Genomic DNA, 17,339 nt, shown 5'->3' on the forward strand with positions numbered 1-17,339 from the left:
CTTCCTTCCTTCCTTCCTTCCTTTCTTCCTTCCCTCCCTCCCTCCCTCCCTGCGCCGGGTCTTCGTTGTGGCATGTGAATTCTTAGTTGTGGTATGCATGTGGGATCTAGTTCCCCGACGAACCTGGACCCCCTGCATTGGGAGTGCAGAGTCTTACCCACGGGACCACCAGGGAAGTCCCCATCTACCTTTCTAAAATTGTGTTGCTGTCATCTCCAATTCCATTCTTTTGGCCTATGTATGTGTTCAGTCTGCCAGCTTCTGGTTCTGTTGTTGCTCACTGAAATTGGTTAGGTGCCTGAAGATCTCTAGGAAAGGCTATTTAAGCCTGGTCAGAGCAGCCTTGCCTTCAGCCACTCCGGTAAGTAGTGGGAGGGGGAAAAAGACAGAACTGCCTTCCACGCTGCGCCTGGGGCCAGTTGCTATCACCATCTATGTCTCTATTTACTTTTGTCCCTCCTTCTCCTTAATCCTATGGACTCTTTCCTTTTTCCAAAATTATCCCCGAATTCCCCAGATTTTTTCATCCCTGCCCCTAAATTGGTTTTCTCGATATCATCTGTTCCTCCTTCTTCCTGCTAATCCCCAATTCACTGGACACAGCCTCACTCCCACCTTTATGCCTGGACCTTATCCCAGTGGTCTCCTCACATCTGCGGACATGTGGGGAGTTTCAATGCTAGGGATTCTTAGAAGGTTAGAAGAACAAAGGACTTCAGAGACCATCTAAGGTAGCATTTCTCCAAGCATGTGGCACAGCATGTCCCTTCATGTCTACAAAGAAGGGAAATAAAAGTTGTAAAGGGGCTTTATGACCACATGAGCTTGAGAAACATCATTGAAAAAATAGTAACATTTCTGTACTGTTGGCCTTGTCGAAAGCTTTAATATGTTAATATGCTTTCTAACTCTTCCAAGAAGGGACTCTAACTTGCAGTTTTAACACACTTCATTTATTCTGTTGGTTCTTCTTTCCGTCTTTAAAACTTTAAACTCCATGAACCTTTGATCACTTTCATTTGTTGGATAAGCTCCTATCTGTTGTCTCATTTATCAAAAAGTCTGAGTACCTTGAATGGTTTAATAATAAATTAATGAGATCATTATTCACTTAAAGCTAACCAAATTAGGAACGAAAACATGACTAATTCGCTCACTAAAGTGCTTTACAGGAGTGACATAAGCACACAGGTGGAAAATAACTAGATAAAGCATCCTTCTTTTTTCGACATACCTCCAACTGAAAAGTTATTTTTAAGGCTGGGTTGCCATGAGGTCAGGAACAATATGGAAAGTAGGGAATATGGTGACTGAAGAACAGTAGGTGGGAACTTCTCGGAAGCAGAAAATGCATAAATATTTGATTCTCTCAATGAAGAAGAGAAAGGCATTGCATTATCAAGAATCAAGGATGCTAGTCTCACTCAAAATCTTTATACATGGCTTTGAGAAGAAATTTTGGAGGGATTCCCAGTACATGTGGATGACAATAAACTCTTTTAGGGTATGAGATGCCAACCTATCAGGAAAAGCCACAGAAACTTCTTTTGAAAAAATGTAATAAATGAATTTTGGTTAGGATGGTAGGCAAGATCATGCCAATTTTGTGTATGAGATCTTCCAGTTAATGGAAATGGAGCACAAAGCCTGTCAGAAAATATCAAAGCAGGTGCAGCAGCAAGGCGGACTTGAGGCTCACCCTGGTGAGTGTCTGGAAGTCACCGTAGACTGGGGTTCATAGCTACATGTGCTGTCACCAAAAACCCATGACAACTTGGGCTTTATTCGGTAAATATGTTGAACCAGAGAAAGAATGATATATTTTTGGCATCTTTATAGCAGATATGGCTCTTTGAACCTTACAGGATCTCAGACTCTATGTAATTTTATAGTTTTAATCCTTCTGGGTAGATCTAAGATTCTAGAGATTAATTACAGTTGTAGCTGACATTTGTATGGCCCCTTTTACCAAGGATATAGACCATTTTGATGTATTTTTGTCTCAACTGCTGTTGTAGTTGATACCAGCATAGTATCTATCCTATTCTTTCTTTCTTTCTTTCTTTTCTTCTAGGTCTCCCAAAAGCAGCTGTGATTTGTCAGCTGCAGGCTATGAAGAGTTCTGCTGGATTATGGGCTTTTGGTTGTACTTCCAATGACATCATTTATATATCCCTTCCTCTGTATCATAGCGCAGGATCTCTCCTGGGAATTGGTGGATGTATTGAGTTAGGTAAGCTTTTATTTTCTGTTTCATAAGTTCTCAAAATGCCTAATGATTGGAACTTGCCTTCATTAAAGTGCAAAACTCTATCAGTAGAATTCAGAGTGATCGTGTGCATGTTATACAATTATAAAAAAATATTTATTAAAAGGACACAATTTCATCACATACTTCAGCATATGCCTGAAGTGGCAAGAGCAGTAATTTGGCCTTGTGGTTGGATCTGGCTGTAGACAGGGCTTCCCTCTCCATGTGGTTGCTCACCCTTGAGTGGTTGCCGCCCCTGCCCTTAAATGGTGGTAGGAGCCTTCCCAGAGGGTGAACTCAGAAGCTGTGTAGCTCTTAAGTCTTGGCCTCCTCGGAAGTAACAAGGATCATTTCACCTGCACTTTGTTGATCAAAGCAAGTCAAAAGCCAGTTTAAATTCAAGATTTGAAGAATTGGGAAAGAGACCCCACTTCTTGAAGGGAAGGGTGGCAAATTCACACTGCAAAGGTAAGGGCGTAGGAGAAATTGTTGAGGCTATCTTTGCAAACAGTGTACCCCAGATACCCAAGAAGTCAGTTGGTAGAGCTGGTGACTCAGTAGATTCCATTCATAACCATGCTGAGATTATGTGTCTGTTACTAGTTAGCCCAGAAATAATATACAGAGATAATTCACCATTATTTATGTTTGTCTAAAATACTATAAAGTAATCTTATAGAATAGTATATTTCAAATATGATCAATGTCCACAATAAATAAAGATGAGGGTCAAGACATTAGTATTTTCCTTGGAACATATTCATATGACTTACATTGTTATTAAAATTAGGATGTTACAATTAGCAGTCATCAATGAACCTTTTTTGTTGGTGCTTTCATACTAACTCTGCCTTACCAGCTCTCAATCTCAAACTATATTGAGACTGCTTAAAAGTTTTTAAAAATGAATACTATGTATATATTCAACGTTGAAAGCAAGTGAATATTCTTGGTTTCTGTGAAGAAGGATGACCTTATCTATATTCATGCTCTAATACTTGTAATTCTCCTACATATTTTGACTGCTTCTTTCATCCCATATATTGCAAAAAGTGTATCTACAGTCAGAATATAAAATTACAAGATGAATATTTTTTAAAGACTTATTGGACTGTAAGATTAATGTTTTCAAATGAGCTTGATATAAATGGCCACTGATGGATTATAAAAGCCTTGAAAGTGAGCAAAAGTGTTCTAGACAGAGCAACATCATTTGTGTTTTACGTTAATTCTGCCCTTGAATTTTTTTCCCTTTTGCCTTTTTATACCTTTTCTTGTAGGTGCTACTTGTGTGTTAAAGAAGAAATTTTCAGCAAGCCAATTTTGGAACGACTGCAAAAAGTATAATGTGACTGTGTTTCAGTACATTGGAGAACTTTGTCGCTACCTTTGCAAACAACCTAAGGTAAGAGTAATCGTTGTCAGAGAGAAAATGTAACTTCAGAAAGAAAAAGAAAATAATTGAGAGAAAATAGTTTTTGTTTACTTGTACTCCATTTTGTTCCAGAACATAGTTTAAGTGACTTACAAAGATGTATGCAAAACCCCAAGATAAAATGAGTATAAAACAAGTCAGAGAAAATAAAAGGAGGATATCAGGAATGTACTAATGTGTTTTATATTGAGGCAGGAGAAGACAGACTCACAATCCAGTCCACTTCATGTTTAGACAGATTAAAATTTCTGTAAACATAGCATGCATCTGATTATGAAATTTTTTTGTGTTTACAGAAAGCAGTTATTCCAAGGGTTGAATTAGATCATCTTTTAAAATGTTGGTCTTTAAATAACACACAAAAACTAATAACAATGATTATACTTGTTTTTCTATTTGTTTTCTTTTGAATAAGTGATTACATCAGAATATCTTTTTGTTTGGTTTTGCTGTAAACTTAAAAAGAAACTTTGCTTTGATTTGCACTTGTCTCCCCGCCACCTCAAGCAATCATTTCCATGAACTTTTGATAAATTGCCCCCTTCTGAAAATAGACCCGCAGAGACAGTTGCATTAGCCTAAAGCTTGTCTTTATTAGTTCGTTTGCTTTTTTGCCCTCAGAAGTTGTTGTCCTTTTCCTGGTCTCATTTGTATTTTGAGATGCTTATTTTTTCACTGTCTGATTGTCTAAGCATTCTTGAGGCTACAAGGAAGTTTCTCAGCCTGTAATCAAATCAAAACCAGCCGCCCTTGAAGGATGGTGACAGAGGTTGCCTTTCTTTACCCACAGCACAACTGAGACAAGGCTGGAGGCATTTAAATAAGACTTTATTAAAGATATGGAATTACACAGGAGAGATAACACAGAGAAGAATCTGAAACTGGATAATCTTATTTACAAAATGCCTGTAAATTTAAGCTTGGAGTTTGCCATGGAGAGACCTTCCATCTAACTCCTGACCTGCCTCCTTGTGGGAGAAGCCATCCTTCCTCTTTCTTTGGTCAGGAGTACTTCAAATAGCTAAAGATTCCCCACATCCTTAGCTAAGACAAGGAGTCCCAGAAAAGTGTTTTAGCTTTTTGACCTTTATTTTCCTCCAGGAGATTTTGCCAATATCAGAGTTGTGGTCTTACCTGAGGATTCCCAGTAGAATAATTATAATACCACAAGCTACATATTTTCTCTTATAGTTTTCATTGTATTCTTTGATGATGTGATATCTGGACTATGTAATTTAAGGAATTAATGCCCTCCAGTAAAATGAAAGCCTCCTTCAGTATAGGACATAGTAAGCACTACCTAATGAACTTCTTCATGGCTTTTCTAGACCATGCCCCCAGCCATTCTTATTTCCTCTCATCCTTTATTAGCAACATTAACTTTTGCAAGATCATTTGCTCTGTAAGTATCTATTGAATGGTTGGATTCATGCATTAATTTTTTTCTGAAGTTTTACCACCTTAAACGATGCTGTACTTAGTAGCTTCATGTAGGGCCTCAGAAGTGAAGGTAGTCAAAGGGCATGGGTATTTTGGTGATTTTTTTATGGCATATTTCCAGACTGCTGTTCAGAGTGGTGGATGTGATTTAGAATCTCATCAACAATGTGGGAGTATGCCCACTGCACAGTCTCTTATCGATACTGAGTGGTATTAAAAATAGTGGTCTTCCAGTGTCCTTCATGGAAAACTAGACACTAGTTGTTTTTGTTTGTTTGTTTGTTTGTTTTGCCGTACGCGGGCCTTTCACTGTTGTGGCATCTCCCGTTGCGGAGCACAGGCTCCGGACGCGCAGGCTCAGCGGCCATGGCTCACGGGCCCAGACGCTCCGCGGCATGTGGGATCTTCCCGGACCAGGGCACGAACCCGTGTCCCCTGCATCGGCAGGCGGACTCTCAACCACTGTGCCACCAGGGAAGCCCGACACTAGTTGTTTTTGTTGTTGTTGTTGTCAGTCAATAACGCTTACATTTTACTTACGTGGGTAACACCTAAAACACGTTATGCTTTTTAAGCTTCCTCAAAAGTCCCTGTAGGATGGAGAACAGGGAGAATAGGCCAGTTTCCATGGCCCACCCTGTCAAATACGGTTGATGAAACCCAACTTGCTTGGGCTTCGTAGTGATATTCTGTTTGAACAAAGAATGTCCTATTTAAAAAAAAAAAAAAACGAGGAAAAGAGTTCTAATTTTATTTATAATTTTATAGACTAGAAACAAACATTTTTAATTTCTTTGTTATTTATAATTTTATAGACTAGAAACAAACATTTTTAATTTCTTTGTTAAGATTACTGGCAAGGTGGGATAGTTTTCTAGCTGTATTTCCCTTTTAAAATACCTCTTCTGAGTCTTTTACTCATTTATCTCTTTGGCACATAATGTTTTATCTTATTCATTTGAGCTCTCATTTCATATAATAAAGGAATTAACAGTTTGTCATATTTGCTACAAGTCTTTTTTCAAGGTGTTTTCCTTTGACATTTTTAAATGAAATGAAATAGTCTTTTCACCTCTCTGAATTTGTAATGCACTGATTTGGGGGAAATACTATAGCTGCAGAGAATTTGAGAGAACTGAGAATTGAAAGCAGAACTCCTGGTTGCTTTTAGTTATTAAGTATTCTAACCCTTAATTAAAGTTCTTTGAGGAAAGACTAGTGTTTGTGTAATAATCTCTAACCACTTACCTGAAGACAAGTTGAGGAGGAGAGAGAGAAATAAATATAGATTTGCCAAAGGAAAACTGAATGATTTTTTTTAGCAGAGATGCGTTGTATTACCTAATCCTCCTTGTTGATTTCTCACAGAAAGAGTACAAACAGTTCTTGGCATTAAAGATTGGGAAAGGGAGAAAGTCATTTTGTTATGACATCTTATCCCTTCAAGGAGATCTTGCTTTCTTGCTGTCCAGTGTTCATTCCTTTCAGTGAACTTCCCCTGAAAGGAAGTGTCAGTGTCTGCTGTGCAGCCAACATAGCAGGGGGTTCAAGTAGGGCCACAGAGTGAACAAGTGACATGGTCCACATCCTCAGAGAAATTAAATTGCGTGTCTCATGAGTCGTGGTTTGAAGCCCCATAGATATTTAATATAAATCTTTAAAAGAAAGCGAAACCACATATTCCCTAAGTATATCCAGAGTTGTTGTCAATCTCAGGTAAGTAATATATTCCAAAGGACATTTACCTGCAGGAAGAAGCCACAGTCTGAGTTGAGTGTTTGTATATAGCTGTATAAAAACATCCTAGGGTTGGTTTTCCCTGGCTGGAAGCACTTAGCACCCCCACCCAACCCCATCTTTTTTCTCTTTTTAAAAACTCCAGTTACAAAATTTCCTTTCACATAAACACTGGATGTGCCTCAAACTGCTGGCAGCCACACTGTCCTTAAAAAAAAAAAAGCTGAGGTACTGGCTTCTCTTAGTCATGGAGTGTTGGGGTAATTATCCTCTTCCCCTGAGACTAGGAAGGCAGCTCTTTCCCCACTTTCCAATCTTCTATATTTTCTACATTACTGAAGACCATCCTACATTTTATGATTGGGTCTAGCTCTATATTTTCTTAATATTAATGCTGCATTTAATATCAATAGGTGAGGAATGTGGTGGAACTCTAGACATCAGTGATCCTCTGGGGGACTCTTGCTGCACAGTTTATCTTATTTAAATAGCTCTGCCGTACCTAGGGATTTACCTAGGAATAGGATCATGTCACTCATTCATTCATGCAAGTAATGTAGGTTTGAGTTGAAAGGGGCACAGAAGACAATCAAGACCGCTTTTCTCATGTAACTTACACTCTGGTTTGAGGAGAGAGAAAATAAGCCAGCAAACACATGAAGAAAAGTGATTACAGATAATGATAAATATTATGAAGAAACAAAACCAGCTGAGGTGATGGAGACCAATGAGTGGCGAGAGTGGGGCATTGCTAATTATAATAGATTGAATGGTCAGGGAAGACTTCATTGACATGGTGACCTGTGAGCTGAGGAATCGTTATGACAGGTGGGATCCAGCCGTGGAAAAGCTGGGGGACTGCAGTCTGGATGGAATAAACTGAAAACGGAGCAGCCCACAGAGGACATAGCCTGAGTGTTTAAAGAGAAGGAGCTGGGTCATCCATAGACCAGATCTTATGGGGCTCAGTAGACCCTGGAGGAGAAATTTGATTTTGTTCCCATCAGAGTATTTGGAAAAAGATGAAGGCAAACTGGAAAATACTATACCAATTTGGGATCTATTTTGAAGGAAAGATAACAAGACTTGTTAGTTCAAGAATAGGGAGTGAAGAGTGAAGAAATGGATAGAATCAAGGATGCGTCCCAGGTTTCTGGTTCAAATGTCTAGGCAAATTGCAAACCATTTGCTGAGATAAGGAAAACTGAGATTTGGGGAATGAAAATTAAATTTCTTTTGGACCTGTTAAGTTTGGTGTGTTAATTAGACATCCAGGGTAAGAAGTAAAATAGGCAGTTGGATGCAAGAATCTGGAGCCCAAAGAGTGCAAGGGATGGGACCTAATTAGCAAAGACCTATGTTATAATGCATAAGTATGATGCCTGTTTTTCAAGTTAACATTATAGTTTATCATTTACACTATATAGTTTGTCTATAGCTCTCAGTGTGGAACACCCACGTTTTGACACTCAAGGCATAGCTTATATTCTTTAGTATATATTTGTATATATGTTTTCTATTAATTATATCCTGTTTCTTTATTCTATTTTCTTAAAATCTAAGATATTTATTGGGAGCCAGAAAGTATACTTATGATTCTGTATACTGTAGTGAAAATATATTAAAACTTCGACAAAACGGATTATGCTCAACTCCCATCATGAAAAGAGACATTTTTAAACACCTGAATGTTTGATGAATATTTATTAAATATTTTTCATTAAATATTATTCATTAAATTCCATATGGATTGTACTAAATTTGTCACTAGTAATGTTTAGACAGTCCTGCAGTGAACCCCTAAGTGTTTTTTGAGGGTAAAAAAATGAAAATGTTGAAATTGGTGACGTGAGATTTTTTTCAGACTTCAACATGAAAGGACACCTACTTTATTTTCTCCAAAGAAAGTCTATCATTTCTTTCAAGCTTTAAGAGGTTTCCTTGTTATATTTAGATAAGATGTAAGGATAAAGACAATGCAACAGTACCAGAGAATAAAATTCCAGTAGGGGAGACTAAATGATGCTGACTTAACCTAAATCTCTTGAATTTGTTGTTTATTTGTTTTACCAGTTATATTTTGAATGGGTCTGAAGACAGGTAAAGGCTAAGTGCATTGGCATTACCTTGTCCCTGATTCAGGGCATTACCATTTATTCTTTTCTTTTCTAATTGAAAATGGATATTTTTAAAGCATTTGTTCTTTTTATTGTGTTTTCATTTGCTTAGTTTCTATATAACTTCAAGTGTTTTACCATTATGTTTTCCCTATTTCACATCTTGCGAAAGATGTAGTTTCTCAAAGCATTAAGCTGTGGAAACTTTTTCATCACACATAGTAACCTCTAAGGAATGCCGTTTTAAAACTATTGTGAATTTTAGTTGTTATTAAGATGTTCTGATTTAGTTTCATTACCATTGTTTTCTCGACAACACTCAAAACAATTGATTTTACCTCCAAGACCTAGTCGTTTAAAGATATTTTAAAATTTTTTCTTTTCCCCAAATATTTGAAGCATATTATTACATGGTTGAGAAAATCAACTCTCTTTTAAAACCCAGTTTTTCTTAAATAAATCAAAGATGTGTTTACTATTCTCACACTAAATATGAAAGCATTTAGAAAAGTCAGCAAGGCACCAGAACTTTCTTTTCTGCTTAGAAACTACAAATATAGAAATATGAGGGATGACAGAGGAGAAGGCCATGTGAAGACAGAGGCAGAGGTTGGAGTGATGCAGCCACAAGCCAAGGTCGCCTGGAGCTACCAGAAGCTGGAAGAGGCAAGCAAGGATTCTCCACTAGGACCTTCAGAGGGAAGATGGCCCTGCCAACAACCTTGACTTAAGATTCTGGCCTTCAGAACTTTGCTGATCATCTGAGCTGTGATCCTCAAACATGGTTCTTTGTCCCTCCTAACATCAAACAGTGAATTTCCTTGCTGCAGAGGGGAAATTGCACCTTTAAAGAGAAAATATCACAGGCTGCTTTCCACAATGCAGTTGCTGTGGTTATCTACAATAATAAATCCAAAGAGGAGCCAGTCACCATGACTCATCCAGGCACTTGACATATTATTGCTGTCATGATTACAGAATTGAGGGGTAAGGATATTTTGAGTTACCTGGAGAAAAACATCTCTACAAATGACAATAGCGGTTGGAACTCGAACGCTGCCAAAGAACTTCAGCTGTGGCTCTCTAGTCTTCATGTCAATATCCTTCATTATTTTGATGATTATTTCTTCAGCATGGCTTATATTCTACTTCATTCAGAATATCAGGTACACAAATGACTGGGACAGGAACCAGAAGAATTCCAACTAATAAATGATGAAGGGGACTTCCCTGGTGGTGCAGTGGTTAAGGATCAGCCTGCCAATGCAGGGGACACAGGTTCATTCCCTGGTCCAGTAAGATCCCACATGCCATGGAACAGCTAAGCCTGTGTACCACAACTAGTGAGCCTGTGCTCTAGAGCCCGTGAGCCACAACTACTGAGCCTCCTCACCACAACTCCTGAAACCTGTGCGCTCTAGGGCCGGTGTGCCACAACTACTGAGCCTGCGTGCTGCAACTACTGAAGCCTGTGTGCCTACAGCCCGTCTTCCTCCACCACAAGAGAATCCACTGCAACGAGAAGCCCACGCACTGCACCCACTCGCTGCAGCTAGAGAAAGCCTGAGCGCAGCAACAAAGACCCAACGCAGCCAAATAAATAAATAAAGACAGAAGGAAAAAACAAAAAGAAATATGAGGGAGTAAGATAAAAAAAAAAAGCTATTAGCAACCTAAATGTCAGTAGAATTAGGAGGGAATTAATGTTTTGGAAAGTTTTAGAACTGCGTATATATTAAAGACTTTTTATAAGTGCCAATTTTAATACTTAATGATTCATAGTTCGTGGGTAGTGGTACATATAAAGTATACATATCTTTTTCTGTCTATCTGCTTATACCTTTCCTGCTGTCATTTCCATTAAGAATACATATATCCTTTATTTATTAAATTTCCCTACAAATTTAGCTTTATGTGGAAAGCCATCAGATAGTGTGTTGGCTGTGGAATCAAAAGACAGGCTCAGTTTCAAGCTCTTGTTGTATGACTCTGCTGATCTTTTCTCTTTGAGCCATAGTTCCTGTCTTTATATAAATACCTACCTCTCCTAATTCGGCCTTTGATTCTCACCATCTGGTTATGAGATATATGTGAAAAAATGTAAACTGGTAAGCCAATACAAATGGAAGGATTTTCTTTTTATGCAGAACATGGTAATGTTTTCCATGAATGTCATTATAAAATTAGAGTAATTTTTGTGGCGTTAAAAAATAATTGGCCTTTGACTAACAAAAATCATACAACGTTGATTGTAAAAGTCAATTTAGATCATGATTATTTTAAAATAAAACTTTTTAATAATGTTAAAATATTAACAATTTTATATTATACTTGTCACACAAAAACATTAGAAATAAGAATAAAATAAGAAACCCTGAAAACATTATACCTGTTTCCCCTTGGGGTATATCCTGCTGTTACTGTAAATGTGGTATGTTAGTAAGGTTTTCCTACATTGCAGACTGATTTAACATTTTAAAATATACCTTCAAGATTATTTATTTTACTGTTTATTTGCTGTTTTTCACATTGCCTATTCCTTTAATTGTGTGTTCCTGATACTCATGCTACGGACATAGGTCAGAAATGGTTGATCTTTGCCCTTCCAGTAAGGCTTACCAGCAAATACAAGAATCTTTAGCAAATTATTACCAACTAGAATTTTCCAAAAGATGATTTTATTCCCAATGAAAAAAAAGTAACAATGAATTTAAAGATGAGGGTTTTTTTTTCCAGTACCCGGGCCTCTCACTGTTGCAGCCTCTCCTGTTGCGGAGCACAGGCTCCGGATGTGCAGGCCCAGTGGCCATGGCTCACGGGCCCAGCCACTCCGCAGCATGTGGGATCTTCCTGGACTGGGGCACGAACCAGTGTCCCCTGCATCGGCAGGCGGACTCTCAACCACTGCGCCACCAGGGAAGCCCAAGATGAGGGTTTTAATTCCATCTTTTCCATTAATTCATCATGTGACATCAGGCAAAGCATTTAATTTCTTTGCCCCCTAGAGTTGGGGAGCTTGAAGTTCAAGCCTGTCTTTCCTGTCTTACAAGCTCTCTGATCTTGGACAAATTTTTGCTTTTCTGAGCAGCCTCCACCCCAGTTTTCTCATCTATAAAATGAGTGTAATAACAATTACATCCAGAGCTGACATAAGGATGAATGAGTTAAGTACTGAAGTACAAATGAAAACAGATTGACCGTAATGCTGGGGGCTCTCTGGAAGAGGAGACAGCCTTCTCCCAAGAGGCCTTGCAAAACAGTTTTGTTATCATAGCAGATGTGCCAAAATTGTTCTAGCCTCCAGCCTGACAGGTTCAGAACTGCATTTATCAGTACCTGTCTTTACATTAGACTCATATAAACCAGGTTCAGGAATGCCAGTTTATAGCTTTAAGTTGTCTCCATTGCTGGATCTTCCTCAATCTTCCTGACCTCTAATTGTTAGTGTGTCCAGGACTCTCAATCACGCTTTTCCCTTTTCTCTCTGGACATGTTCCCAGCTGCAAATACCATCTACAACTTAACTCTCAAATTTATATCTGTAGCCCTGTCTTCTCCCTTGATGTCAACTTTTATGTGTCTAGATTCCTACTTGGCATCTCCACTTAGAAATCTGATTGACATCTCGTCTCAAAAGTGGCGAACTTTGGGCTTCCCTGGTGGCGCAGTGGTTGAGAGTCTGCCTGCCGATGCAGGGGACACAGGTTCGTGCCCCGGTCCGGGAAGATCCCACGTGCCGCGGAGCAGCTGGGCCCGTGAGCCATGGCTGCTGAGCCTGCTCGTCCGGAGCCTGTGCTCCGCAACGGGAGAGGCCACAACAGTGAGAGGCCCGCGTACCGCAAAAAAAAAAAAAAAAAGTGGCGAACTTTGTCAGCACCTCCCGCCTCAGCATGTACTCCTTGCTTCCATCTTGACTGTCTCAGTTAATGACAACTCCATTCTTCCAGGTACGCAGTCACAAACACTCTAGAATGTCCCTTGCAGCTTCTCTTTTTCTCACACCTCCTGTCCAGTCCATGAGCACATCCTGCAGTTTCAACCTTTAAATATATCCAGACTCAAACCTCCTCTTACCACCTGACCTGCTGCTGTCATCTCCATCAGCACTACTTCTCCCCTGAAATTCCAGCAATGGCCTCTTCTTAACTCCATTTTGCCCCCCTAACTTCAATTCTTACGTAGCAATTGGAATGATTCTGTTAAAATGTAAGTCAGATTTTGTTACTTCACTACTCAAATCCTTCTGATAGTTTACTTGGAGGAAAAGTCCAGATTCCCTTGGCATGGGTCACATAGCTCTATGTGATCTGCTTCCCCTGCTGGGACCTCCTCCCCTATCCGCTCCCTCACCCCACCAGACTACTTGTTTACTCCGCCCCAGCCTCACTGACCTCCTCTCTTTTTCTTCAGTGCGCCAGGGTTCTCAGTTTCCTCCCACTGAGTGTTCCCCCGTATATTTGCATGCCTCACTCCCTGATCCATTGAAATCCCCTCCTCCTCCTGTTTGGAGAGCATTTCTCTGGCGACAACCCCTATAAACGTCTGGTATGGTCTCCTTCCCAACTCCAGTGGACCCCGTACCCAAAATCTAGTTCAAATGTGGAGACTGATGACGATGCCACACATGCAGTAAGAGAATATGAACATGTTTATCACTCCTATGATGGGGCTTTCTGGGGAGAGTAGGGCAGGGGCCCAAGCAGGCCAAAAACTGGCTTGAGAAAGCAGGGGAAAGAGACAGGTTCAGCTTTTATTGTGATAAGAGGCAAGCACTAGGCTGAGGGACCTTGTGCATGCAGGATTGCTCATGCGCTTTGAATTTCCTGTTGCTGCCAAAGGAAGGAGCCCTGGGCTTTCTCAAGAGCTTGCCCAGATATAGGGCAGAAGAGGAAAGGGGATTGGGGGTGGTTTGAAAGCTCTCAGCAGTCAAACATCAAGAATGGAGTCAGCTCTTTATTACGGTGTTTGTCTCTGAGTCCTCTTTCCCTGCTCTATTTTCCTCGTAGAACTTATTACCCCATTACATATTTTATAGATAATTTTTATTTGTTGTCACTTAATCTCCCCACCCTATTATATAAGTTCCAGGAAAGCAGGGAGTTTATCATTTTTATCTCTAGTTATATCCTCAGTACTCAGAATGGTGCCTGCCATATTAGTGCTCAATAAAAATTTGTTGAATTATTTAAAAAAATAAAGTAACAAATGTAATGAGACGAGTTGCTGGGACACCTATGTGTTCATGATGGGCACAATCTTTGCCTAGTCCAGACCTGAAAGGAAAGCTCAATTGTAATGAGAAAGTCAGAGTTCCTGGGGAGGACAGAGTTCAGGGAGAGACTTTGGAAAAATCAAAGTCAGCATCATTGCGGGAAGGGTGTCAGGCCATTGCTGCTTCCAGCTCACAGCAGAAATTATCCTGCACTTTTAATGGGCCCCTGAACTTTTCAGAACATTCATTAGTGACTTGTGGTAGCTGTGGCTCAGGTGACCTCCTTCTGGGTTTCCCGGGAAGATCATCCTCCCTTTACATCTGCACAGCCTTTTTCTAGGTGAGTGAAAACAGTCATTTGGGTCAGAGGTGAGTCCTGCAGACTCCTGGAGCTGGTCTTTCTCTACAAGGCAACTGTGCAATGCCTCTGGTCTGAAGCATTGATTTCCTCCCATTTTCAGTTCTCACCAGTGCTGCCAGGATAGAAAGCACCTGTGCAGAGTGAGTGGTCTGCAAATGGTAATCTCAATTACTTATTATTTCTAGAAAATGAATTGGAAATAAGCCCACTATGTGGTACATCTTTCTGCTGTAACATTTGCAATCACAGAGGTCTTTTCTAGCTGTTATTTGTGACTTAAAATGGTTTGTTGAACTGATGACTGTTATCTCTGAAACCGTGGCCTGCCCGTAACCAGACTGGAAAGGCAGCTACACCAAGACTCGGGCAGCTGAGCCCACGCTATCTTAGCCTTGGGGGCCTCTCCTTTTAAATCCTCTTATGTCCTTTCTCAAAAGAGTCCCCTGCCCTCTCCCCTCCACCATGCCTTTCCTGCTTCAGTATAAGAAACTGCTGTTTTGTGCCTATTTTCTTGTTAACAGGATTCTCTCATATCCTGTTTGCATTTAAGGTTTCTTTGTCCCTGCTCTGTGATACCCACTGGGCTTGCTGCCTTTATTTTTCCAGTGTGTAGTAGTAGAGTGTCCATGAAAGAAGCAAACTGTTGGAATGTATAGTTATTCTTCTTATTACAGGGTTGTGTGGTTGTGATACATGTGCGTATATGATTATCAGTGGGTGTTAGGGAAAAGAGGTCTTCTGTTAAATAGAATCATGATGGAAGAATCATAATCCCTAACACATGTTGTTAATATGTTTTAGTAAAGGAATTAGACCATACTTTTGTTTTGTGCATTAAGCTGCTAATTATCCAGGGCTGAAGGCAGAAATGATTTGTCCCTTTTTTTCCACTTTGAGTTTATGTTTCTCTTCTGTCTCTCCATGAGTTTATGTTTCTTTTCTGTCTCTCCATCTATCAGCCATCTTTGTTTCCTGAGAAATCAGGGTTGATACACAAAATTACCTGTATTGAAACAGAACCTCCAGAGTTTCACTTTTCACAGGCATACAAAGAGCCTCTTCAGCCTGGGTGTGTTATAGATTCACTGAGTAGGATTAAGCACATGGTCTGGAAGAAAGAGGTTTTGTTTCTAAGAGGTGTTGTTAGAGACCTGCATATTTGGCTAGTGAATAAATCTGTGACTGGGTAGGAGGTAACTGTAGTTCAACCACTGCCTCAAATATAGCAGCTCAACAGACACTCCTGGAAAACAGCTCTCAAAGGTTGTTTTGAAGAAACAAGAGCCTTGGTACAAAATAACGTGACTCCTTCACTGCTATCCGCACACCATTGTGATGCGTGGTACTGAAAGCCAGAGGGACTGTCTACTGAAATCTATAACCCTGGGGTCACTACATTAAAAGCTCTGACCCATTCAGCAAATTCTCTCTTAAATTTCAAATGGGATTTTAAAGGGCTGACAATAAAATGAGTCCTTTCTGTGTATTGTAAAATGGCTTACTGTGTGTGTGTGCCAGTGTATAAACATTTAAGCACTTACTGCTGAATTAGAAACCCAGGTTTCAATTGCTTCCTATTACTGAAATCACACGGAAAGGCTTGGAAAAATAGAGCAGGGGCTGTTAAGGGTTTTTGAGCTGGTTTTCTCCCTCCGCCCCTTTTTCCTTCTTTCCTTCTTTCCTCTCATCCCTCGTTCCTTCCCACCCTCTCTGCCTACAGAGCACTTACACTTTGATGAGTTCAAATTCTATCTTTGTTTATCTGGTGTATGACTTTGGACCTGAACTTCATTATCCCCATGTGCAAAACGGGGATAATGCTTCTTATTTCATGAGGTTGTCATGGTGATTAAAATGAGATAATATAATAACCTGGTCATGGAGGTACAGACATATTTCACTCCCTTGCTTCTTCTGATACGGCTGCAGACGTGTCTTTTGTTCCCGTCCCACTCTCTCTGGATTTCTGCTTTTCCCCCTTTCTTGGACTCTGTTTGCCTTGATTTCTGTTTGTAAGTCTCTTTATTTGCATGTATCCCTTTCCGTGTGTCTCAATACTGATGTCTCTGTGAGCAGCTGTGTGTCTTTATGTGTGTGCCTCTCTGCCTTCTGGTATATGTGTCTAGTTTATTTATTTATTTATTTATTTTTGCTGTGTGTGTTTGTGTATGTGTGTGTTTGTGTGTGTGTGAGAGAGAGAGTGACAGGGAATATCCCTCTGTGTGCATGCTTCTTTGTCACTGTCTTTCACTTTGTGTGTGTTGTGGATCTCTGTGCTGTGTGAATGTGTCTCACTTTGCATCTCTGTGTGTGTGTGTGTCCAGCTCTCTGAGTGTCTCTGTGTTTCTCTCACATGCGGTGGGTCTCTCTCTGCCTCTGCATATGTCACTCTGTTTCTATGTTTCTGTGTATCTCTATTTCACTCTGTCCCTTTCTGTTTTGTTCATATTCTCTCTCTCTCTCTCTTTCACTTTCACTCTCTGCCTTTCCTGCTTTCTATCTGTCTTTTTGTCTCTCATGCACTCTCTCAGACTCTCCATCTCTGTCTCTCTGTGTCTTAGTCTCTGCCACTCTTGTGTTTCACTTTTCACAGGCATACAAAGAGCCTGTGACTTTCTCTTGTGTATGTACATATGAAGGTGCTATGTGTTCATTAGTTCATTTAATCGTACATGTATTTATGCATGCTCTTCTCATTCTGTCCCCAACACAGCTTAGATATCCAGTGGCAGTTAGGTAGTAACTTCATAACTCAGGAAGAAGTGAAAGGAATAGGAATTTGTTCT

At 39.9% G+C, this 17,339-nt stretch overlaps 1 protein-coding gene across 1 annotated transcript in view; it reads left to right on the top strand.

The window, feature by feature from the left end:
* The window catches only part of SLC27A6 (solute carrier family 27 member 6), a gene marked incomplete at its 5' end in the record, with an annotated part of 63,447 nt that overhangs the window by 16,619 nt on the left and 29,489 nt on the right, over positions 1-17,339 (top strand). Inside the window, 2 exons of the mRNA XM_082651377.1 lie at positions 2,075-2,233; positions 3,532-3,656. Of these exons, the coding sequence (XP_082507503.1) occupies positions 2,075-2,233; positions 3,532-3,656 (284 nt within the window). The remainder of the gene's footprint in view (positions 1-2,074; positions 2,234-3,531; positions 3,657-17,339) is intronic.

The sequence above is a fragment of the Grampus griseus genome (assembly GCF_964374135.1).
Source record: "Grampus griseus genome assembly, chromosome: 3".
Lineage (NCBI taxonomy): Eukaryota > Metazoa > Chordata > Mammalia > Artiodactyla > Delphinidae > Grampus > Grampus griseus.